This window comes from Cinclus cinclus, chromosome 2 (genome assembly GCF_963662255.1).
Source record: "Cinclus cinclus chromosome 2, bCinCin1.1, whole genome shotgun sequence".
Taxonomy (NCBI): Eukaryota; Metazoa; Chordata; class Aves; order Passeriformes; family Cinclidae; genus Cinclus; species Cinclus cinclus.
Window position 1 is genome coordinate 44777258 of NC_085047.1, and position 25311 is coordinate 44802568.

General features: G+C 40.0%; 1 protein-coding gene across 2 annotated transcripts; it reads left to right on the plus strand.

Annotated features, from left to right (window-relative positions):
- The first annotated feature begins 326 nt into the window (after positions 1-326).
- ELMOD1 (ELMO domain containing 1) lies at positions 327-25054 on the plus strand. Of its 2 annotated transcripts, XM_062514632.1 has the most exons (11): positions 327-343; positions 10003-10148; positions 10300-10328; positions 11493-11590; positions 15420-15549; positions 18636-18769; positions 19948-20016; positions 20305-20328; positions 22351-22401; positions 23908-24041; positions 24882-25054. In XM_062514632.1, the coding sequence occupies exons 1-11, from the start codon at positions 327-329 to the stop codon at positions 25052-25054; spliced, it is 1005 nt and encodes a 334-aa protein (XP_062370616.1). The 2 variants fall into 2 exon arrangements, with proteins under 2 accessions (XP_062370616.1, XP_062370617.1); XM_062514633.1 differs by lacking the exon at positions 20305-20328.
- The last annotated feature ends 257 nt before the right edge of the window (positions 25055-25311 follow it).

The window sequence follows — 25311 nt, forward strand, 5'->3', positions numbered from 1 at the left end:
TCACTTATTTCTGTATCCTCATTCAAGTTTTTTACTTCTCTGAAAAAAAATATGGATAGCATAGTCTGGTCAAAGTATGTGCTCAGGCTGAAGTGTGAACACCTTCTGATTTTTCATTTTTTTACATGAGATTTTTTCTTAATATATTTCCCTTGTGTTTGCATAGATGTTTGTTTCAAGAGTAATTTAAAAAAACTGAAGTGTCCTTTTTTTCTATCTGTAAAAATGTCTCAATTCTATTTCTACAGCACTAATATCACCTGTGAAGAAGAGATCATCAGTGATAAATATATTACAGGTCTGGCAGCACAAACCAAACAATCACCATGAAACACTTCCTGAGGTAACTGTTCTGTATTTTCACAAAAGTGTTGAATTATTCTAATTACTTTTATGCTGCAGTGAGCTAAGTGGTTTAGCTGTTACAAGTATTACAGAAGGTGTAAACTAGTTTATACTAGACTGCTTTCTGTTCACCTAGATTTCACTATTTAATTAAAGCTATTTTAATATAAATTTTCTTTTGCAGTTCTTTATAGAAGCAAAGAATATGCGAACTGTCTTGTGGGATTGGAGCAGTCATGTACCAAATCAGTAGTGTCTGATATGTCAGGGGAAAAGAGAAGAAATAGAAACATTGAACAGTGCTTGAAAAACATTGGTTTTTTTTCCTTCTTGCTCATGTCCACTTTCTGGATTTTTGGAGCGCTTTTTGTGAAAACAGAGATGCTTGCTGAAGATGTGCAAGTGTTTTTGAAGCTGATAATGCTCAGTTTGCAGGAGAAATGTCAATTACTTGCTCCTACGTATGACTTGCAGTTTTTCCTCTATAAACCAATTATAAATGGGGGACTTGCAGACAACAGATGTAGGTGCAGAAAGCCCATGTTGTATTTCTTCTGTAGTTGGTGGAGGGAGCTGAGCACTTCTCAAAACTAATACAGATCAAGAGCTCAATTTGTGTATAAACCAAAGAAATCATACTCTGTCTGTGTGGGAGGAACCTTTTCAAGAGGACTAAAACATATGCTTCTGTATAGAGCATCTGTCACTATATTTTTCTCCCTTTTTAGATTGTTTATAGCAAAGAGTCTTACACAGTATAGATATCAGCACCATTACCTCTAGGCTGATCATCTGTAATGATTTTGCTGCCAAGGCAGACATAGCTTTAGCATTTCTGTGGAGTGTTTGGGCCCACTTCCTCTTGTGTCTTGAACCAGCTGCGAAAGGGCTCTGTAAGCAGGACATAGACAGATCAAAAGCATAAAGCAACTATTTGTTTACTAACATCTACAAATCACAGCCAAGGCTGAGTTGAGTTTCAATTTAAACATTACTGTGCTCACCACCGGATGGGCACCAGCCAGGAGGGAAAGAATTGACCATTTCAGCTCTGTGGCCCAGGTCCTGGGTGGTCCCGAGTCTTCCACCAATTCCATTTGTACCGGTCCAATGACCTGGAAGATCACAACTAGCCTGACTAATGTCCCTGCACTGCTTTTTCCCTTCACAATTTTGTAACACCTCATGTCAGAGCCTTTGTTCTGGAATCTTGCTAATTATTTCCCTCTCAACAGTCCTGCCTCTATATAATTTTTACATTTTTTTCTCTATACAGACTTGTTCAGCAGCCTGACCCAAGGTCACAAATTGATGCCATATGGGATTTGGTTAATGAGTCCTTCATAAAGTGGACTCTACCATCCTGTGAGAGGGGTGGGAGCCCCTGGCTGCGATCACAGAGAGTGTTATACTTGCCCTCTTAATGGTCTGGCATTTTCTGAACATAAAGTAATTATGCTCCCTCCCGATGGAGAAGATGAGCTGTTGACAACTTTTAAGCTGCCAGCTCACTTCCTTTTAAACTACCTCTTCTGTTCACCTTTTCTCTCCCAGCCCCTTGATGATTTTTCCATGTTGGAGAAAGAGTGCTGTTTTGAATATGTGAGTTCCTGAGGCTATCATGGAGAAACTACCTTCTACTTCTCTACATGTTGTTCCTGAAGTCAGTGAATCCTAAAAGATTTGAAAAGTCTCAGTGGTGCTAGAGTCTCTTAAGTAGTCAAGGTAGAGCTTCTGAAAACTGTTGCCTATCTAAACAGGTTATAGAAAGTCCTGTATTTCAAATTCTGAACAGAAAGTTGGATTAAGGGATTCAGGGGAAGAGAGTACAGAGCACCAAAAATGTGAACACAGTGTTGAAATAGGAAAGCTATTTCTATTTACTTACAAACATCTGGATTTTCTTATATTATGTTAATCCTTTGACATGAACTGATAAGAGTCCTATCCTCCCCATGTTTTGTAAAAATAGAAGAAAACCAGAAGGATTGAGAAGCAAAAATCCTCCAAGGAAAGCATTTACTGGGGATAATGAGTTCTGCTCTGTGTGTTGCAACCTGCAGATGCAGGTTTATGGGATGGGGAACAATGCAGTGAAGTGTGGAACTGCAGGGACATATATGTGCAAGACAAGGATATTAAGCCTTCCAGCTTGGAAATCTGTTGGAAAATAAGTTAATACTTATTGTGTCTATTTATTGTGTCCCCATGTTTGTCTGTTACAAATAACAGCACCACCTGGCAGCTTAAATCATCAGCTTTTTGTGAAGATCAAATGCAGGGTTGAAACATGTAATTCTGATGGCAGGGACTGCTCAGTGGCACAGGGTTTTCCTTGTTGCACAACATGGAACACGCACCAGAATAGCTGATGCTGACAGCATAGATTATCTCTGTGTTTAAAACCAATGACTTAAGTCTGCACAAACTGCAAGTCGTTTTGTTTATTGCAATGTGGAAAATGCCATAAAACAGTCGTTGAGAGGAACAGGGCTTTCATTTCTGAAGTTATGATAACCTTGATTTTGCTTTCTAAGTAGTGATAGGAGTTTACCTGTGGCAACTTCCTGCAGCACATATTTACCTGGAGAGCCAAGGAGGATTTTGAAGAGTGGATTTCAAATTCAGCTTGTTGTAAGTGTTTCGTGAGGCTGAAAGACAGCTCTGGAAATCATCAAGTCCTATCCCATTGCTCAGAGCAGGGTCAGCTATATCAGGTTGCTCAGGGTTGCATCCAGACACATTTTGAGCACCTCTAAGGATGGAGATTCTGCAGCCTCCCTGAAAAACCTGTTCCATTTCTTTAGAATCATAGAATTCCTTAGTTTGGAAAACACTTTTGAGGATCATTCAGTCCAAGCATTAACTCAGCATAGTCAAGTGTACCACTAAACCATGTCACCTGAATACCACATCTGTTTCCTTTAAATATCTCCAGGGATGGCAATTTCACCACCTCCCTTGGGAATCCTGTTCCAATGCTTGACAATTATTTTTGTGAAGAAATTTTTAATTATTTTCAATCTAAACCTTTCCTGGCAGAAAAGCTGATTTCTCTTGTGTTGGGAGGAGAGAATGACCCCAACTGGCTACCCCCTCCTTTTAGGCAGGTGTAGAGAGTGATGGATTCCCCCCCCCCCGAGTTTCTTTTCTCCAGGCTGAACACCCCCAGCTCCCTCAGCTGCTCCTCACAGGACTTGTGCTCCAGACCCTTCCCCAGCTCCGTTGCCCTTCTCTGGACACGCTCCAGCCCCTCAATGTCTTCCTTGCAGTGAGGGGCCCAGAACTGAGCACAGGATTGGAGCTGTGGCCTCAGCAGTGCCCAGCACAGGGGGACGGTCACTGCCCTGCTCCTGCTGCCCACACCACTGCTGATCCAGGACAGGATGACAATGGCCTTCTTGGACACCTGGGCACACCCTGGATCATGTTCAGCTGCTGTTTGCCAGCACCCCCTGGTCCTTTTCTGCCAGGCAACTTTCCAGCCACTGCCCCAGCCTGTAGCACTGCCTGGGGTTGCTGTGACTCAAGGGCAGGACCTGGCACTTGGCCTTGATGAACATCATACAACTGACCCTGGTCCTTTGATCCAGCATGTCCAGATCACTCTGCAGAGCCTTCCCGCCTCTAGTCGGTCATCACTCCTATACAACTTGGTTGGAGAAAAAGTCTGTCTATTAAACAGTCCAGTAGTTGCAGTAACCCTAAATCCATAAATTTAGACTCTTATGTTCATATTTCCAATTCAAGGTGATCTCCAAATGAAAATAGTTGGTCTTTTCTTTTTCAACTTGCTCTGATATGAATTATTTCTGACATCTGAAATATTACTTATGAAAAAATAATACTGTTTCTCAGTTACATACTTAATCTTTCAAGGCTTTCTCTTTTTGTTGTAAAGGGGTTCTGTGAAGTCTGTCAGCAACAATTTTACTTTGACTGTAATTTATCTTAAACATCTGAAATAATAACAACTTGGAGAACCAGCTGTAGTAGACAGGGTTTTTTTCAGTAAATACTAGAAATCTGACATCTTCTCTTGCTCTACTGCAAAGCAATCTGTAAGCTCTAGCAGATTTTAAGTGTACTGGAGTGTTCAGATAAAATGAAAATCAAATCAGCAAACAGCAAGAGCAGTGAATGTGTGGAAAGCTGCTGTTAAAAACTACTCTTATGCCTCCCTTAGTTGCCCCAGTGAGCTGGTCTAACTGGGGAGACAAGGTGGGTTTCAGTTGTCAAGTCTGCAAAGACACAGAATGAAGGCAATTTCTTGTGTTTTAAAGAAGTAATAGCAGGTCTGCCTGTAGCAGAAATGGTGATTCGTACCTCACTTCTTGGTTGACCTTGTATACACACTGTAAATTATGCACGTGAACCAAAGATAGTCAAGTTAATGAGCTCCTTGCAGGGTTGTATCACTTGCTTACTCACCCATCTGGACAGCTTATCAGCCATGACTAGTGTGTCCTTGACTTCTCAATCTGTAATTAAAATTCTCAGAAAGGAAATAATGATGTGTAATGCACTCTTTTCTGAAATAAGTATATCCTTCAGGGAAAATAATTGTGTAAAATCTTCAGTATCCATAGGACTTAAAACGTGACACATGGGAAAGAAAATTATGTGTAAGTATGCTCAGTGACTTTTATTTCATTCTTTTAAACTAGTGGGTTTGGGGGAGTGAGTTTTTTTGTTTTGGTTTAGGGTTGGGTTTTGTGTTTGGGTTTTTTTTTGGTAGGGCTGGGCATTTTGGCTTGTTTTATGGTTTGTTTTTTTGTTGTTTGTTTCAGGGTTATTTTTTGTTTGTTTGTTTTTGTTTGCTTGCTTTCCTCCCAGTTTCAAGTCCAGTAACTAGCGCTGAGTATCTAGATGAAGCTTTCATTTTACCCAGAATACTTATGTTTGTTACTAGCTCTGAAAATACTAAGGTTCTGAAATTATTGAGGGAGGGAATAAGCACCTTCTATTTTATTAGTTTCAGAAATGTTGCACAGTAATTGATCTCTACTTCCCTTCAGGAAGTACTTCATGTTGTATTAGACATACATCTTGCTAGTTAGGTGAACAGATTACACAGGAAAGAGATCCCAGAAATATTAGGCAACTTCAGAAAGTTTTGCAGTTTTGCTTCTGACAGTTTATCATGGAGAAGGCTGTGCTTATCCTCTAGTGCCAGACACCTTTAAATAAAAAGCCAGATTTCATGAAAATGCGATGTCATACTGTCATTGGAGAGGTAAATTCTAATAGCCAGTGCATTTAATGCATTTTCAATTTTAATAACACTGTCACAGCATTAGCTGGGCTAGTCGAGGGCAAATCTGGAAGCCCCTTGTCCAAAAGCACTTACATCCTTCCCTTTGCAGTGCTGGGGTGTGAAACAACATACTCAGTTCTCTCTGCTGGTGCTGCCACGTGCTTTCTTTCCCCAGGCAAAGCAGCACATGCTGTGGAAAATAGAAGCACTCTCTCTGCTGCAGCAATACTCCTACTTTTTGCTGGCTTGGGCTCTAAATTTCTTCCTGTCTTGCAAGGATCTGAGCAATTGTAGAAACCCCTTTCCTTGTCTTCTTCGGCATGGAAGAGAGCTCTCCAAAATCTCTTGAGCCTCATTATTGCTGATAGAGATTGGTTGCTTGATTGGTTTTGTCATGCAGCATCCTTGGCAAGGGAACTGAATGTTGATTTGACATCTTATTATGCAGCTTTTTCTTTGTGTTACTTGAATAAATGTTCATATGAACTGTTTTAATGCATGTATAAACACAAATATGCAGGTCTATACAGCTGCTTGGAATACAGGAAGGGGAAGGAGATTGGATTGAAATAGGAAAGAGTAGAGTGTGAGTCCCTAAGGAACACCTTCACTTCTGTTCTTAGACCTCACCTCAGGGTCTGAAATAATGCTGTACATGACCACATAAACTATTTTGTGTGCTGAGAAACCTGCAAAGGCAAGCAGGTGGGGAAAACCCACAAAACAAAGAAGAGTATGAAAATAAAGGGGGGAAAAAAGCAACACAGAGGAGAATGAGTGGCGATGAGGTTTGGAATTTAACTCTAAAACAAACCAGAAATTAATGTCACTGTGCCACGGTCAAAGCACATGGCTGTGCTTTTGGGGGTTTCCCTTTCATGATACTCTGTGTTTTGTTTTACACTGCATAGGAGCTAACATAGAACTTGACTTGCATAATCATTAGTGTGCTTTTATTACAGGGTTTCTGCAAGCAAGAATTCCTTTTTATAAACAGCTTGTGATATTTTTTACATCTTTCATGTTGCAAATGGAAGGTTTCAACTCTTGTAAGCTTGAGATGGATGAGTGGTAGAAAACTGGAGGTACCCACACAGGCTAACTTTCTTCTATAAGCTACCTAGTCAAAATTAGTGTGTGTTTGGTTTGTTAGTAATAGCTGCTAAGCATATTTTAGTGGATCACAGAGGTGTGTGTTTGTGTGCTGTAGTGTCATGTTTTTAGTAGATGCATTTTAATTAATCTTTGTGCAAACCACTGCCAAAGCAGAACTTTACTGGAGAAAGTGGTTGCAATTCTGTGGTCACAGATCTATCCCATTTGGAGTTTTTCCTTCGATTTGCAGATCTGTCATTGAGCCTAAAGCAAAAATAAGTAGTTCAAATGCACCTGATACCTTCCCTGCTCTAAGTCCCCAAAACTTATCCACAACACACAGTATTCAATTATCCACGATGTAGTACTCAAAACATTTTTAAATTAAATGGATTGTCATGTTTCAGCATTGGAGACAATTAAGTATAAGCATGAACTTTCTTAAAGAATATGTGGTTTCTACAGGAGCTGTCTTGGTCATTAGAAGGAAATTGTACATGGACTATTAACATGAAGTTAAGTGAGCCTTTCCTCTCATCTTACATATAAATGAGTTCTGTGTATTTTTTAGGCTCCTTTAAAAGAGGCCTAACATTTGGAAACAAAGCAGACCAAAAAGAAAGAAACCAATTTCTACTACAAATATATTATGAAAATTGAGGGCTTTGTTTTACCATAGTCCACCTTCCAGTTTGGTGTTTGCCTGTGGTTTTAACCTGACTACGGAGCTGAGTTGTGTTTATGAAACTAAGGCTATAGGATATATTTGAATTCTTTTTGGTCTAGTGGAAGGTGTCTCTGCTCATGACAGGAGGGTTTGGAACAAGATGATCTTTATGGTCCCTTCCAACCTAAATCCAGCCCCTTCTGTGTTGATTCTATTATTTTACTTCTGACTGTTGGAAACTTAAAGAATGGCTGCTTGCCTGATGATGGCCTTGCCTCCTAGTGTTGTTCTTAGTACTGGAGGTGATAACCTGCTGTGAAGTACACATTAACTCCTCACAGTAGTGTATTCTGGCGTGAGTCATGAACGTGGGAGTACCCAAATACTTTGATGTCAGCACCTGAAACTTCTTTCTTGTCTAAAACTTGGTTCTGTCGTGGGACTGATTCCTCGTTCTTTAGATGTTAATTTGTATCTAAAATAGAGGCTTTCTGTTGAATAAAACCAAGGGGGTTTGCCTGCATGCAGGCATTTGGGACTACTAAGTGAATTAACTAAAAGTCTGAAGATAAAGTAGATGCTTTTAAAGCATTTTAAATACTTGTGTGGATGTTTTCCATTTAGACATAAAATGTCTTTAGTTCCCATAGCTTAATCCCCCTTCAAAGATGATTAATCTGAAACCAACATAAAGCAGATTAAACTCCTGCGTGGACATTAACATGCGTTAATTCGTCTTCCCTTCCTTGAACATCCTTGTACACCATGCCCTTCTGGAAGTTTTGAGGAAGTGATGAAGCTCTTCAAGCTTTTCATACATACATACATACACATATTTATAATGGATTTGAGTATCTGGAATTTACTGTTTTGAAATATTCATTGCAGGCTATTGAAAAGGATAATAGTGTCTTAAGAAATAACTGTCCTTTCAAAGCATCAAAAGCAGAAAATAGGGGGCTAATGATGAATATGCATACCCGCAGGCTTAAAACATGATGGACCAAATTATTTGTGAATATTTATTGGCAAGATAGCATATCAAAGTTGTATTGATATTTTCATATAATAAAATCACAGAATATGATCACAGAGAGGTTGAGATTGAAAGACACATGTAGACGTCATCTAGTCCATCCCCTTGTTCTAGCAGAACCACCTGTAGCTAAAGACATTGCCCAAATGGCAATGTTCCTCTTGCGAGTTCTTTGCAATTTGTCTTTTATGAGATGTGTTTCTGAACCCAGGGACTGTGGGTGGATCCATGTGTACCACAGGAGGTTGACAGATATTTGGGTAATATGGCAGGATCTGTGCCATCATAGCCATAGAAACAAGAAAGATAAATTATTTTCAAATAAGTTATTTTGCATTAAAATATGGGTTTGGGGTGTGTTATGTAATTGTGGTAGCAATATGTGGGCATTGGTAGCAGCTGTAATGCTAACCAAGTTTAAAATAGAGTGTTTGTCATATATGGAGCGTTTTTCAGGTTTTTGTAGGGTCCCAGTTGAGTCTGGGAGGGACCTTAGCAGGTCTCCAGTTCAACCTCCGTCTCACAGCAGGGCTAGCACCAAGGCCAGACTGGGCTGCTCAGGGCTTCTTCCAGTCAAGGATTAAAAACCTGAGGAAGGAGACAGCACAGCCTCTCTGGGCAACCTGTGCCACTGCCTGCCTGTCCTTAGAAGGAAAAAGCTTCTCCTTGCAAGGCTGATTCTCTTGTGTTTCAGCATGGAGCTGTTGTCCTTTGTCTACTGCCCCTGCAGGACCGTCAAGAGCCCCAATCTCTTTCTTTCAAGCTCTTCCCACAAGCACTGGGGGCTGCTGTTAGATCCCCATGAATCTTTACTTCAGGTGGAACAATCCCAGCTCTCCCAGCCTCTCTTCACAGGGTTTGTGCTCCAACCCTACCATCTTCACTGAAATACATCCAGTTTGTCAAAGTCTGTCTTCTGTTCATGTGGCTCAAAACTAGTTGCAGTAGCTACGTAAGGATTTTCTTGGCTTGCTGTCAGTTCTGTAATTTGAGAAATTGTGCAGCATCAGTGCTTTGTAATAGCTGGTCTTGGGAAGAACTGGCACTCCTCAGGAGAGATTCTTAAGCACCTTTTCTTCTGAAAGGCTTTGATTGCCTTAACTTTCCTTCTTAGGGACATGACATGGATGCATGTCGGGATGTCAAGTTTGTCAGAATAACCAAGCACTCTACTTGGAGCAGATGGTTGCTGAGGCAAAACTAAACCAGGATGTAATGTCTTCCTGAATTCTCAGCACCCACAGGGTGAGCTGTACTCCCTTCTCATGTAGTCATGTTTCCCCAAAGCATTGGTAGGAACTATACAGCCTTTTATATTAAGAGGACAAAGAGTTTTCCACAAGTACTCTTTTAAAACTCTGGAGTTTACTTATTCTGTGCTTCTAGTTGTGGTGCTTTGTGTGTGGATTGTTTTGTTGGCTAATACTAAAAAGAGCAATTTAACATTTACCAGCATAAATGTTTGTAGTGTGATTGCTGCTTTTGCTATGAAGGTGCCCTTAGGCAATGGGAGTTTGGGGTGAGAAAGTACTTGTTGTTTGGGTGGTGACCTTGTTGAAACTCTGCTCCAGACTCTTATCTGCAGGCTTCTTCTTTTGCCAGGATGTTTGTCCAGGTATGCCTGTACTTCTACTGCAGATGCTTATGGCGCTGCCTGAAATTCGTGGTCAGGAAACTAACAGGTCAATGTGAATTGCAAAGGATCTGTTACAATACCAAACCTGGAGCTGCCAGAACTATGAAAATAGGTAACTGCAATATGCTTAGTTGTGCATGCCTTTGTAATTTTCTGCATGTGCTAGAAATTGTATGATATTATAATTAGAAATAAGTTGTTAAATTGATCCAATGTAAACATGCTTATTTGACATGATGCTTTCAAATACTATTCCCTTACAGAGGCATCCCTGAAAGGTTCAAAAAGTAAGGTGAGTGAAAGATCTCATTATTCACCTTTTCTATTGTGTCATATGTAGTTGGGTTGTTCAGTCTGCTGTTTGTTCACCCCAAAAAATCACTTTAAGGTTTGATATGATTTAACCCGATAACCATTTTCCGCTGAAGAGGGTCTCGTGTCTGCAATAGCAGTTATCTTTCAAAGTTGGGTAGAGTGTCCTGTGTTCCAGGGACAGGCCCACTGTGGCAATGATGGAATCAAGGGGACAACCTGCCATGGTGGAGTTGACGAGTGTTGGGGGTTCTTGGCTTGATTCCTCATCCTGTCTTAGGATATCTGTAATCTGCAGTTGGTCACTCACAAATTTGGAAAAAAGAAGTAATTTTTTTTGTCTGGAAGCAACTTTCCCAACTTTGTTCCCTCTTTTCCTTTTAAATGCATTGATGAAGAAAGCCTCTTTCACTTCATCCTTTTAGTGTAACAGTGGTTGTTCTAACCTAAGTTCTTCCCTAAGGCATTTGTGTATAAGTTAAATAACATCCTTCAGCCTTTAAATTTTCTGTCACAAGAGTCAATGGTGTTGAAAAGCTTACCTCAGCATTAGCAAAAATGGTGTCATGTAGCTCTTAGTTCAGCATCATACTTCCAAATGTATTTCTAGCACAAACAGAAAGGCAGAATCTTATTTAAAAACTTGCATTTAGCAGTTGTGCAGTCTTGAGACAAAGCACAAGAAATTTCAGCCTCTTAAGTTTTCAGATGGCATGTTGGTTTTTGAATACTGAACCCTCAGGGGCATTTCTACAAGTAGCAATTACGTGTAAAAGAAAGGAAAGAATGTTTTGCTATGTTACTGCAACATGTTGGATGAGGGAATGTCAAATGAAGGCTAGAAATGCTGATGTAATTAGTTGGATGGTCTGAAGCTGCTTCTTGATCTGCACTGTGGCCTTTGATCATCTTCACTGACAGCTGCCACAAAAATGCAATAAACTGACTACAGGGGTGAAGTGACTCGAGTTCTTACAGGGCAGGTGCTCTGAAATGAATCAGTAGAGTTGAATAACTTGAAAAGATATGTACATGTGTCCAGCTGGGCTTGGCATGGTTCTTCTGGGCTGTTAATGCAGAAGATTTCAGATTTCAAATTTACCACTTCTGTCGGAATTAATATGTGTTCAAAACCTCTTTTTAGCGGCTGCAAACATCAGTAAATGTTCACCCTGATGCTATTGAAAAAACAATAGATGACATCATGGAGCTGAAAAGGATTAATCCAGATATAAATCCACAGTAAGTTCATAGTTTCCTTACAGAGCAAGTGGGAATTACTAATTTCCTCAGTTCCTGGGTCCATGGAGAACTGCTTCTCCATAGTTATTGTGGTATACAAGTTGAAGATGAATTCTGTCGCTCAGCATAAAATTCTAATTTTAGCTTTGCTGCCAAAAGACTAATGTAAAAATGAATGATTTTTTATGGTGTCTTAATAAGCAAGTCCTGAGTCTTTTATCGAGGTGATTCTGTCTTAGTATATTGTTGATGCATGGATTTATGGGGGTCACTTCCTCAGGGATAAAATACCACCAAACCACAGGTCCTGGCAGGGACAGTGCTGGCTCCTTAGAAAGGCTCTATGGTGCCATTTGAGTAGGGAAGTAATCATCCTGTTTTAGCTGATACAGACATATACTGGTTTGCATTTTAAAACTGCCTTTATTTATCCAAACAGAAGTTTTGATTATATAACTGATATTTATTACTGTAAGAAGAGATTGACAACCAACCATTACATTTACAAGAGTGTATATCAAGAGTAGGTGATGATAACACTTTTGTGGTTGTCTTACCTTTCAGTTCCTAGCTTAAGGCACAAGATGTCTAGGTCAGGAATCAGTAGGAGGAAAGTTGAGACCTATAGTATCCAGGTGATCAGTCTGGGGCTCACTCTTCTTCCCAAGTTTGAAGTTGATATGCATGATTAAAAATGGGCATCCATAAGTTGCTTTTCTTTAAGTGGTCAGCAGCATCAACAGGTAAGGTGATGTCAGCTCCTGAACATAAAAGACCTGTATCCAAACCGTCTTGTTTAGAAGCTCTGGCCTTATGTTGAATAGCAGAGACTTGAAATTTCCTGGGTTAAGGACAAGGGGATATATGTCATACTGTATGTGTTTCTGCAAATCTGTACCAGTCATTTTTGTTAATGTGGCATCTTTGCAGAGCTGAACTAGCATCTCAGGGGTGCTTGCACTGGCTGTTTTTGGGGGCTGTGGGCTGCTGTATTCTAAAGAGGAGAAGGTATCCCACAGTAATTTTTCTGTATCAATGCCTCTCTGATAAGTGTGTGTATTTAGCAGTAGGAACAAGGAGGTTGAATAACCTCATGGGGACAATGTGCAGTCTACACTAAACATGGAAGCAGACATAGAATGACAGAAAGGCTTGGGTTGGGAGGGAACTTAACAGTGGTCTAGTTCCCCTGCTCCAGTTTTGGACTTGCCTTCATGTGATGGAGCACCTGACGCTGAGTAGAGTGGGAGCGCAAGCCCAGGTACCTTGCTCCTGTGCTCTGAGAAGAGCCACAGCCAGCACCAGGATGACAAAGAGGAGGTGTGGGACATCAGCACCTCACCCACATCCTGTGTTTGGCAAGAACAACAAAGCATTCATGAAAAGGAAAAAGGGAATCTAATTCAACCCCCATCTCCTCACACAAATAACATTGCATGGAGCTTTTGACTGCCTTTACATAAAGTGCTAAAATGGTTTACTTTGAATGTGTTGTGCACCTTGGAACTTAAGAACATGTATTTTTTTTTAACATAAAATTGCTCTGCTTTGCCACAGCTAGCGTTCTGCTGCTCTAAACAATTCTGAGGCTATAAAGAAGTTAAAAACATTATGGCTGTGATTTAGTGGTACTCTACAGCAATTCACAGTCTGTCAGGATTTTCAGCTTTCTTTGAAATGCAGCCTTTCTCTAAAATTGGAGGCTATAGCTAGTGAAGCATGTTAAAAAAAAAAAAATCAAGACAAGAAGAAGCAAAGGATGGAAAATACTGTGGAGGTTTTTCTGTCTGAAAGGGTTATAGCCTCAAATGGGATAAAACTGCAGCATAAGAAATAGACTAGTGCTGACACCTCTGATTCTGTAGATTAACCATGGAATCATTTAGGTTAGAAAAGGTTTAAAATTCTGAAGTCAATTAACTCAACACTGCCAAATCCACCACTAATCCATTTCCATAAGTGCTACATCTATACTTCTTTTAGATACCTCCAGGGATGGTGTCTCTACTACTTTCCTGCAGCCTGTTTCAGGGCTTGACAACACTTTTGGTGAAGGAAATTTTCCCTAATAACCAATTTAAACTTTTTCTTCGGCAATTTGAGGCCATTTCCCCTTCTCCTGTCACTCATTACCTGGCAGAAGAGGCTGACCCCCCCCCCTGGCTGCCCCCTCCTTTCAGGCAGCTGTAGAGTGATGAGGTCCCCCCTGAGCCTCCTTTTCTCCAGGCTGAACACCCCCAGCTCCCTCAGCTGCTCCTCACAGGACTTGTGCTCCAGACCCTTCCCCAGCTCCGTTGCCCTTCTCCGGACATGCTCCAGCCCCTCAATGTCTTTCTTGCAGTCTCTTTTTGCCTTGCTGACCATCATACAATTGGCCTTGGTCCATGGATCCAGCCAGCCCAGATCCCTTTGCAGAGCCTTCCTGCCCTCCAGCAGATCAACACTCCCACCCAACTTGGTATCAGCTGCAAGATGACTGAGAATGCACTTGGTCCTCTCACACAGATCTTTGATAAAGATATTAAAGAGAACTGGTCCCAGACTGATCCCTGGGGAATGCCACTAGTGACCAGCCCCCAGGTGGATATAACCCCATTCCCTATCACTCTCTGGGTTTGGCCATACAGACAATTTTTTACCCAGTGAATGGTGCACCCACCCAAGCCGCGAGCAGCCAGCTCTAGTAGAAGGCTGAGTAAAACAGTGTCAAAGGACTTAGTAAAGTTCAGGTAGAAAACATCTACATCCTTTCCCTCATCCTAGGCAGGTCACCTCCCTCCCATAGAGGGAGATCAATTTAGACAAGCAGAGCCTACCTCAACAGATAAGCACTGAAAATCCTTCTGTTCAGAAAATTTAAGAGTATTACAGAATAAAGAAAATGTTTCAGTGTATCAAACACGACTGACAAGGAACCTGTGCAGCTTGATGTCAGTGAAGCCTGTGTTCCAAACAGGAATAAGGGTGCAAACTTAGCTGGCCCTCCAAATTCATACCAGGTGTTCAAGTAATTTTAGACACTATTAAATATTAAAGGGCTATTCCCATATATAAGCGAATATTTCTATGAGCATGGTCGTTCCATACTGCATGACTTGCATTTTGTACTTTAAAATCTTAATGTAAAGCTGTTGATTGGTGCAGAGTTTTCTGGTGGTTTTTTTTAAGTTTGGTTTAGGGTTTTTTGAGGGTAGTTGTTTCATGTGTGTTGAGTTTGGTTTTTTGATGATGCAGAAAATGTAAAAAGGAAACACAAAAATCTGCATTATAATGGCAAGAGAACCATTATGACAATTCTTGACATGAGACAAAAACCAAATCTGCCTGGAGGCAGATCTTTGAATCCATATTACTTCAGTGTTTTGGCTTCTTTATGCTAGCTTTTGTGGCACAGAAGAAAAACAATTATTTTTAGCTCTTCGCTGAGCTTTCATTCCCCCCTCAGTCTTTTTCAAATTCACATCTCTGATCCCAGGGAATTGTCTGAGAAGCTGTCATTGGAACGAGGAGAAAGATTCAGTAATGTTCTTGTTATAGGCCTTCAATGCTGCTGTGTGTAGTTATAATGGGATTTCAGTGCCAAAAAATCATTGTTCTCGGTTTTAAAAAAATCCCAAATATTATCATCTAAGGAAGGCACTAAATTAGATTATGCCTTTCACAATGCCTTGTTTAATGTAATATTGATCTCTTGGAAACTTTCCTGTTGCAACTGAAGTGTTAGACTATCAATTCATGGGTGTATCACTAGTCATGTGTATGTACATGGCAGGGCTGTTTCACGGCTATACATGATTGAGCTGGAATATGTTGCTTCCCCCACCCTCAGGTTGGGAGTGTCTCTTCAGGCATGCCTGCTGCAGATTGTGGGGTACAGAAATCTCATTGCAGAGGTCGAGAAGCTGCGCCGAGAGCCTTACGATTCAGAGAATCCACAGCACGAGGAAATGCTGCTGAAGGTAAGTGCTGAGGAGGTGCTGAGAGGGCATCCTTTATTCATGTCAGCTCCCAAGTCTGCTTCATGAGCCTCGTTGAAACATCGAGAGCTATTGTGACCTTCTTCCATTGTGTACCTGTTTTAAGATAGGACTACACAGCATTATAACCTGCCAAGCAAACAGCTCGCTCCCTGATTGATAAATGCATTTCTCTGGGCTGGACAATATCTAGTCACTTGATAATGCAGGTCTTGGAGCACAGAGCTGTTATCTGCAGTGAGCTTTGGAAAAGTAGCTTTATGTCCTACTTCAGTACCCCTTTCTCCAGCACAAGAAAGTTATTTTTCTCTATTGACCAAATTACAAATTTATTTCTTCCATTTCTTGTATTTTTGGGGGCAATGTCTGTGTGTACTAATGGCAAACATCCATTTTTTATTGTGTGGAATGGAAGAGTGGGAGCTATGATGACTTACCCGTTTATAGTTACCAAATGTATTTTCAAGTGAAAACAAAATGAAACTATTCTTTAGATAATACATGCAGAGTTATGAAAACCATACCAATTGGGTTTTACTTCCTTCATGCTTTCAGGAAGGCCTTGCACTGGAACAGATAATAAAAGCATTTTTCTATCTTGAAGGTGTAAGCAGAGGAAGAGATAGAGAGTTCTTAAATTAGAAAGAAATTGAGAAAAGAATAATGGTTCTGGAAAACAGTTTAACAGCAAGCTCTGGTCCTGATCCTGGTTTTAACCATAGCTATTGCAAGATGCTTCAGAGAAATGCCAAGAAACATAGAATAAGTGAGAGTGAGCTTATTGGCTACAAGCCAAATGCCTTCTTAGAGAATTTTCAGAGCTCTTATAAAAACCTGTTTGGATGTGGGGGTTTTGTTTTTTCATTTTAAAACAAAAGTACTGAAAACTTTAACAATACCAGACGATGATGATGATGATGTCTTCCATGCTGTAGCTTGCAGTGCAAATCTTGGTACAAGCTACAGTGAGAGAGAGAGAGTTTTACCATAGTTACTTGGTTTTCCAAAAATCCCAGTAGACATATTACGCAAGCACTGTCAGATGCAAGTAACTACTTCTAAAAATGCCTCAGATGATCAGGGTTCCAGTTGGTGTCTGGAAAGCTGCCTTTAAGGTTTGCTGCTGCTGGCAGGTGGGAGTCTCACCAAGGAATGGTCCAAATCCAGAGCTGCCCTGAAGGAGTGTTCTAACCATCAGGTAGACTCGGGCAGAGGGACTCCTCCTGTTCAAGTCCTGCCCTTGTGCAGCCAAATGCACAGATCTATGGAAGGAGAGAGAGGTTTAACTAAAGGGACACACGGATTTACCCATTGAGGTAGTCTGTGTCTTGTAGGTGAGAGATCCAGGTGGCAGTCTACAGTGCTGGTCCCTGAAAACACCAGGAACCTCACTGAAGATTAAAAAGGGCCTTTGGCTCCAGGAAAGCATCCCTAAATGCCCTGGGCACCCACATTGCCCAGAGAGTGAGTAGGGTCTGGGATGGGATCATAGGTGAGAATGACCAAGGAGCTGGCTGTAGTCTCTCTCTGCCATCCAGCCTGTGAGGGCAAAGTCCTGAGAATCATGTCAGCAATGATGTATAATCATGTAAGTGCTTTAAAAACATAATTGCATGAGCACAAAAGCAGAATGGAAACTGAACATTTGTTTGAGGAGAGATTAAACAGAGCAGTTTATGCAACATTATGCAAACTCATAATGTTGAAAAAAGTCTCAGTTTCACCTAAGAATTAGCACTTGTTTACAACAGATGTTCTACTTTTGCAAATGTCAGGAGGAATGATGTCCAAGAGTTTAATTCATTTTCCAATCCTCACTGTGGAAGGATTGGCTGGTTGGTTTTCATTCCTTCTAGATACTCTGCTAAGTGATCTCTGCAATGGGCAATTCAGGTTCCTAATGGCTATCATTTATTCATGTTTACCAGGAGAGCACTTTATGAATGAGAGAAAGATTAACTTAATGTGGTTGGACTAATGATTAATACTGTATTTAGTGTTGATGGATGAACATTGGTTTAAACAATGATGCTTTATGCAGTCATTGCAAAGTGAAATTATTAAAGTTTTAACCTTCCCATGGCACTTAGTTTTAAATGCAATTAGAATTGCTAAAATTAAAACTATTTCTGTTTCTTTGGGAAATGTGCATACAGCTCTTTCCCTTGGGTAGGCTTTGTCTCAGTGATTTTCTTGAGGGCGTACTCACCAACTCATGGTTGGTGATTAATATACGTTCTTAATTGTAAATTCTGACTTCTTAATATACACTTCAGAAAGGCTGAGTTTGTGATATGGCACATGAGGTGTGCATAAAGGTATGGATTTCTTATTTGTCAATTTAGGCTGCTTTTAGGTGCATAGCAACATGATATTTAGGCACTAAAGTTGCTGGATCAGTGGAGTTAAATGGATTTATTCCAGCTGATGATCTGGCTTGTTAAATCACTTCGGACATTTCTTTATGTGAGATCAATGAATGATTCCTCCCTTAGTTAAGTATGATGGTGCACATGCTATCCTTGTATGGATTTTTTTTTTTTCTCATGTACTCCAATTTGCTTTTCAACACTGTGGTAGCCAATTCAGCTCTCTTGATTTATAACCTTTCCATTTATAACCTTTTCTTGCAAAAGATGCCAGAGAAAAGATTGCTGCAGAGCTTCAGGGACTCAAAGCTTCTCTGCTGCTCTGTCTGTGATTTACAACCAAATTCCAGCCCATTCCTGTCTCTGTGCATATGGAGACAGACACCACCTCAATGCAGAAAGCATGAGCAAGACAAGTCCTTGTGTGAGATGTTACACTAGCTGTGATAAGGTCAGAAGGGCCCTGTAGGGCTGAAATGTCTGCAATACTTCAGAGTGGTTTGGGATTTCCCCCTAAAGACACACATCCAGAGGAACTTCATTTGATTTTGTGTTTGGGTTGCTGGGATAGCAATGCAGTGATGTTATTGCAGTCATCTGTTCAGTGATCAGAACTTAGCTTGGTTTAAAAAGAGAGAAAGAAAAAAAAATGCTGTACTGTGTGGAAACTTATTTATGTTTTACCTGTAATCTTCCTAGTTGTGGAAATGCTTGAAGCCGAATTCACCACTGAAAGCTCGGATTTCGAAGCAATGGTGTGAAATTGGTTTCCAAGGTGACGATCCTAAAACAGACTTTAGAGGAATGGGTCTCTTGGGCTTATATAACTTGGTGTAAGTATGTCCCTCTGCAGATGGGTTTATGTGTGTCTGAAGTCATGAAAAGCCGAATTACTTGCAGATTTTAGCAAACCTGTGGGGATATTAAGCAAATGAAAGAATTTATTTGCTAATTAGCCTAATTTTTGGAGTGTTTCTCTTATCAAAGGGGTCTGCTTTCTTTCAGTTAGTCTTCCTAATTCCAGCTTGTAATACCACTTGCTAAGCCCTTTTTTTAGTTTCTCTGTAACACGGTAAGTTAGCACTCTCTTGCTACCAGAAAGGATGTGTAAAGTATATTTTCACCAGTACCTAGATGTCCTTAAACAAAATGCCCTGGAAGTATGTAGGTGGGAGGTTTATGTTGCTGTTCAGCTGCTGTCTTTGGGAATTTCATGCTGAATTCTTAAGCAAAACACTTGATATGCAGTTGCTGATGGTAGACTTAGGTAGTTTGACTACTACTTCAATTTCTTTCGATACTAAAAATTAAGCAGTGAGTTTGCACCACTTTTTTCTTCCAACTCAGTCACACCAGGTGTTAATGCCATAGATGCGCTTTGTAATTTGGGAATTGAATAATGCCTGTTATTTTCTTGTATTTGCTGCATGCAGTTACATAACTTAGAAACATTTGGTAAAATAACTTCTCCGTATGAGGCAAAAAATAAGTATTTTCTGGTTTTACAGATTGAAGAACATAAATCATCCTCTGTCCATATGTTGTTCCCTAGTAAATCTCAGTTGAGGATCTGGACTCTTGACTCTGGCTTTGAACTTCTATTTGAAATTAATCCCTACCATGTATTTAATTTCTTAGTCTTCTGTGATGACTCTTGATAATGAATCTGCCAGATCAAGAAGCCTGAACTGCTTTCTCTTGAGCTCAGCACCCAACATGCTCTAGTCATAAACAACTGATTTTTGTTTGTAGGGTGGGTAGAAAGGAGAATCTGGTAATGCACATTTACTAAACTTGTATAGAAGCACACTTGTAGTTGGAGGCTGCTTTAATCTTTCAGTTTGGGGGCCTGAGTGGCAGTTTAATGAGTTTAATACATCAGATGTTATTCCTACTGCGTTACACATGCACTGAGTTTTAAAAAGGTGTGTATAGACAGCTTAGTATGACTTCAGATGCTTTTTTTGTTGTTTTTTTTTTAACTATTCACCCTAAACATATATGTCTGCAGGTATTTTGCTGAATGGGACACTGAGATAGCTCAGCAAGTTCTCACTGATTCTCTTCACCCTAAATACAGGTAATGCTTGAGACCAGAAAGAATAACTTGAGAGAGCACTCAGCTGGCTCTCTTTAAGAAAGAGGGCTGGTTTTTTTCACTTTGTTGGGCATATCCTTGGATTTTGCCACATGCTGTCTGTTTTGAAGTACTGATCCTGAAAGTTGACCAGGTGCAAGAGGCAAACTTGTATTCTGAATCTTGGAAATAGTTACATTTAGTGTTAAATGTTTTCACTTCTGATTTCAAGCGATTTTTGTATTTTTATTTACCTTTCTTTTAATTTCTTTGTGCTTTTTCATAATAAAGGGAAGTCACTAAGAAGGAACTAAGGTATTTTTTTTTTCTATTTTCTAAGTTTTCTGAGGCACTACATGTAAATAAAGATCAAACTGCAATTCGGTGTGTTATAAAGTCTTTGTTGCAACACCAAGAGATCCATATTCTTTTCTTTACATTTGACCCAAACTGGGGGGTGGAACACTGGGTATATTTGAACATGCTTATATATCAAAAATGAATTCCCCCTTGCTTGATGTAGTTAAAGTGGCTGACTCGATAATCATAAGTAGTCTAGGCCAAATATTTGTTAGCAGAGCTGAAAAGCCCCTTTATTTATAGTCACATGCACTGTCTAATTTGGCTAATGATGGTTCCAATCTGGCTACTCCATTGTCCTGACTTGTTGAGAGATCAGGTACCTTCAACTGTCACAAACTGTGTTGTAGGTAATTTGTCAACAAGGGACTCCATAATTATTGGAAGATAGAGGTCTCTTAGCCCATTACATAGAAATCAGTTGCCTTAAAAGACATTTTTCTTCAGCCAGTAATGTTAAATATCCATAAAGCTGGTTCACACCTAAATCCTGAAGCTTTTGATGTCCTCAGGGTTTCTGGGGTTTTTATGTTGAGTTCCTAATGGTAATTCTGTGACAAAAAGCCCTTGGAACATATTAGTGTTCTTTATTTGCATGTTTGATTACCAAGGGCAATCGCGGAGTGCTGTGTGAGCATGTGCAATTTCTATGCCCTGACAGAACATTCAGCAGGAGATAGATGCTGCAGGTGGTGCTCATGGTGATCTTCCTGATGTGGTTGCTTAGCAGCTGTGCTGTCTTCTGATGGGATTGTGATCAATGGATTTTCTATCCTAGTTGAACTGTTTCACTTGCCCACATCCATGTGTGCCACCTTTATTATTCAGTCCTTACCTGGGGTTTTCTAACTGGTGTTATGCCACTGCCTACAAAGATGGTTCAGATTTTAGGGCATGAGAGAATAGTGTATCCCGGTATGCAAAGCTATTTAGGAGCTGGAGTTTTGTCCTCATGCATGCCACCCAGCAGCCCTCAATTCTTGATGGGTATGAACCTATGAGCATCTTGAGTAATTAATGACAAAAATTTTTATGTACTATATTTACATGAAGCTCAGGGAATTGTTTTTAGTGTAATATATACATATTGAAGTTCAAGAATAGTCTAAGAACAATGCTTTCACACATAGCTGTCTGTAATTAGGGACATAAAGCTTTCAAACTCTGTTTTGCCTTAGTAAGGCAAAACTCCCACAGCCACATCAAGATTGTAGCCCCCTGTTTAGGGTCAACCTGCCTTTAGCTGGTTATAAATGCAGGCAATGATTTCTGCTAAACCTGCTCATTTCATTAGGGTCAAACCTGGTTAGTGGGATGTTGGATGACTGGTTGGATCACACAGCTCTTATAAATAATTGAAGAGCTGAAATTTACTTTAAAATCAATCTGTTCCCTAACTAATTTTATTTTAAGAGAGGTGTCTTCTGTGTCCTTGAAAAGCACTGCATTATTGAGTCAAATAATAGGAAACACTGTTCCTTATGCTTTGGCTGTTGAATGATTTCCAATTTGGCTGGTCATAAAAACTTACTATCAGAGGAGTGTTTTCATGTTTGCTGCCTCAGGTGAATCATGCCTCCAGTGATGAGTATCACATATATCTCTGAAAACACAAAAAAGCTGAAACCATCTTTGATTAGTTAAATGTAATTTCAACTTCTCACACAGCTGGAACTTAGCTGAAGTAGATCACCTTTGTGGTCAATTTAGAAAACAATGGGCTTTTGCTGAGAACATTGACATAGGTGCATTTTGTAATGGTGAGACGAGTTTGCAGGCAATGCTCTAAACCAATAACCCTTTTCAAGTCTGTTTATGTCAATCCATTCAGCCACAAGCAGTGTAAATGGAGGTAGCAATGTAAAAGAAAGTAAAATAGTTCAGTCAATGTTATAACATCAGAGAAGTTAAAGGAAAATATTTGTCAGTTAGCAAGACTTGGCAATATCTGGATTTTAATTATTTTTTCTTCCTCAGCCAACTTAGCAAAGCTGAATGGGAGAAGAAAAAGTTTGATAAGGCAATTGGGTAAGTTTAAAGACCTTTTTTGATTTGGTACAAACACAGCAGGTAATGATGCTGTATATTTGAGGGAGAAAAGGTATTTCCTAGTTACCTTTTAAAGGGAAATTCTGTGAGCATATGTACATCTGCTGTCTTGACCACACATTGGTTTTGATCAAAGATTACAGGAGAAAGTGTTCAAGTTACATTCAGAAAAAAAATAACCAAAAAATTTTGTAGCAAGGAGGAACTTTCTCTGTGTGCTATATATAGTTTGGTGATTAATATCTGTTCAATTCTTCTTAGCACATGACATGATCAAGTCTCACTTCTTGCTTTCAAAGCCAGGTTCAGAACTGCTTTTAGGAAAATATAATAGCAAAGAAATAGTACTGAGGGTTTTTTCTTCTTTAACGGTGGGTTTGGTACAACTGCATTATTCATGAGAATGGAACAGGGTGTTCCTTCTGAATGTATCTAAAAATCTGTAATACAAGATTTTACTGCCCATATTTAATTTTTCTGTGAAACTTGTATTAGGCCTCATGCTGAAGTTTCTGGTTTGTTTTTTTTTTTTTTTGTCCTGAAATGGGAAAAAAAAAAAGGTTGAAGAAAAAGAACATATTTTGGTTTGCTTGATAGAGGTAGTTGAAAAAAATACCCAGGAAAGTCTAGAAAAGACAGCTGTCTTTAGCTGAGAAAAAAATCCAGTCACTGAATATCCAAACATGTTTGCTTTTATCACTAGATATCCATGTGAGACTTTATGTGCTTTCTTGGGAAATAGTCACTGCTAGAAATGTCAAGTTCTTTATGCACCAGCCTCACAAACTAACTTTCAGTTTCTTATTTTTTTTGTGCTTAAGTGTGCTTCACTTGTTGGTACCTCTTAGCAGGACATTTTGCTTAATGAGTCTGATTTTCTTGTTTCTGTTTCCAGCAGGCTCTGATTTGGTTTTTTGCCTATTTTCTGGCCTTTGTCTCTAGTTCTCTTTTAGGGAGGAATTAGAGGTGACTCCACGGGATCTTTTTCACAAGCTTTTTAGCCATATGAATGTATTTATAGGACAGGTTGTTGAAACCTGATGTTCCTAACTATGGGTAATGGGCTCCACTGGGAACTCCAGCAGTTAAAAATAACAAATGAGGGGCCACCCTGCAGCTGTGGCCACCGTGTGGAGTCCTTGCCCTGTTTCAGAGGCAAGTGCAGGAGCACTGGGATGTCTGTGCTTGTTCTTATTTTGTAGGAATGAATCAGTACTGTTCCACTGAAAAGGTTGGCACAGTGATGAAACTCCTGTTTTTACTGTGACCATGTATTTCCCAAGGGAAAATGCAGAAGCATTCAAAGCATGCAGAATAAATGTTTTTCTTGCTTTCCACCCCACTCACACACCTTGGAAACTCACAAAGGAGAGAATTAATACATCTCAGTAACACACAAAGTCTTCAACATCAGAGTCATTGGTGTTCTTTGAAATACGATGAAAGGAGGTGAACTCTCAACCAAAGTTCTGCTTTTCCTTACAGCTACTCTTTTGCTATCGTGGGCATTAACATAACAGACCTTGCATACAACCTGCTGGTGAGTGGGGCTCTGAAGACCCATTTCTACAATGTTGCTCCAGAAGCACCAACGCTCACTCACTTTCAGCAGACGTTCTGTAAGTGCTGGGTGTGGGCATGGGGCAAGGGGTGGAAATGCATAATTGGTACTAGTTGCTAACAGAGTACTGCCCATAGTTTCAAAAAGGAAATAAAGTCTTCTGACACAACACAGAGACTGTGCTCTCCTGTCTAGAATGCCTGGATTTATCTCTTAGCTGCGATGGAGGCCACTACCAAACCAAAGTGTAAAACAAATAAAGAAACACAAACAAAAAAATGCACTAAGCACCTTAACAACAGACCTTCCTGGTTTTTGAATAATAAAGAGAAAGCAAATGTGCTTTAAGGAGTGTCTGAATAGTGTCCCCCCTTAAATCCAGCTGTCGTATGATACTTGCATCTACAGTGTAGTGTTATTCCCCACCCTTTAGCAGAGCTGCATCTCCCCTGCCAAAATAATGCTTTGACAGCTCTTTCCCCTGTATTTGAGCATCCCTTCTACAGCAGAGGCCTGCTGTTCATCTTTGCTCAGTGGAAGTAAAACTTCTAATATTTTTCAATGTGTAGGCAAGGAGCTGATAATAAGTGCCTGCAGCATCTTTCCGTGTTTTTATACTCTCTAGTTTTATGTTTCAATTTGTGGATCCATATGTCAAGAGTACTAGTGACTTGTTGTGTTTATTGTGAGAAATTCTGCCAGTGTGTGTAATACTCATCCAATTTTGGCGTTGTCCAGAATAAGTTTGGTCTTGTTCCTGCACAGTGTCATGAGGCGTCAGACCTCAGTGACCAGGGTTCTCTGTGCAAATAATAATTATTAATTCCAGGCTAGTTTGTAATTTTATGTCATCTTTACATGCTGTATCTATCTCTTCTTCCTTTTTATTATTTTGTAGGCTACTTAATGCATGAATTCCACAAATTCTGGATTGATGAGGATCCACTGGACATAATGGAATTCAATCGTGTCAGAGAGAAATTTTACAAACGAATCTTGAGACAGCTCCAGAACCCAGAGATGGCTCTGTGTCCTCATTTTGCTGCATCAGAAAGTTTAATCAACATGTAGTTCCTCAGATGATTTAATTTGGAAGCAGCATCTCACTCTTGGTTTAGATCACTGTTAGACCACCACTAGCATACTGAATGACCATGGCAATTGTGTGCATGTTTTTGGCGCAGTGTTCATCTATTTTTTTCACGTGATCCCCTTATGCTTCTCCTGTTGGGGATCTTCCATTTTAAATGGGTGCTCATATTGCCTCGTTATGCAGTGTTACCTTCTGAATTGATGTCCAGATATCAGAGTTTTTCTATTTTTTTAGA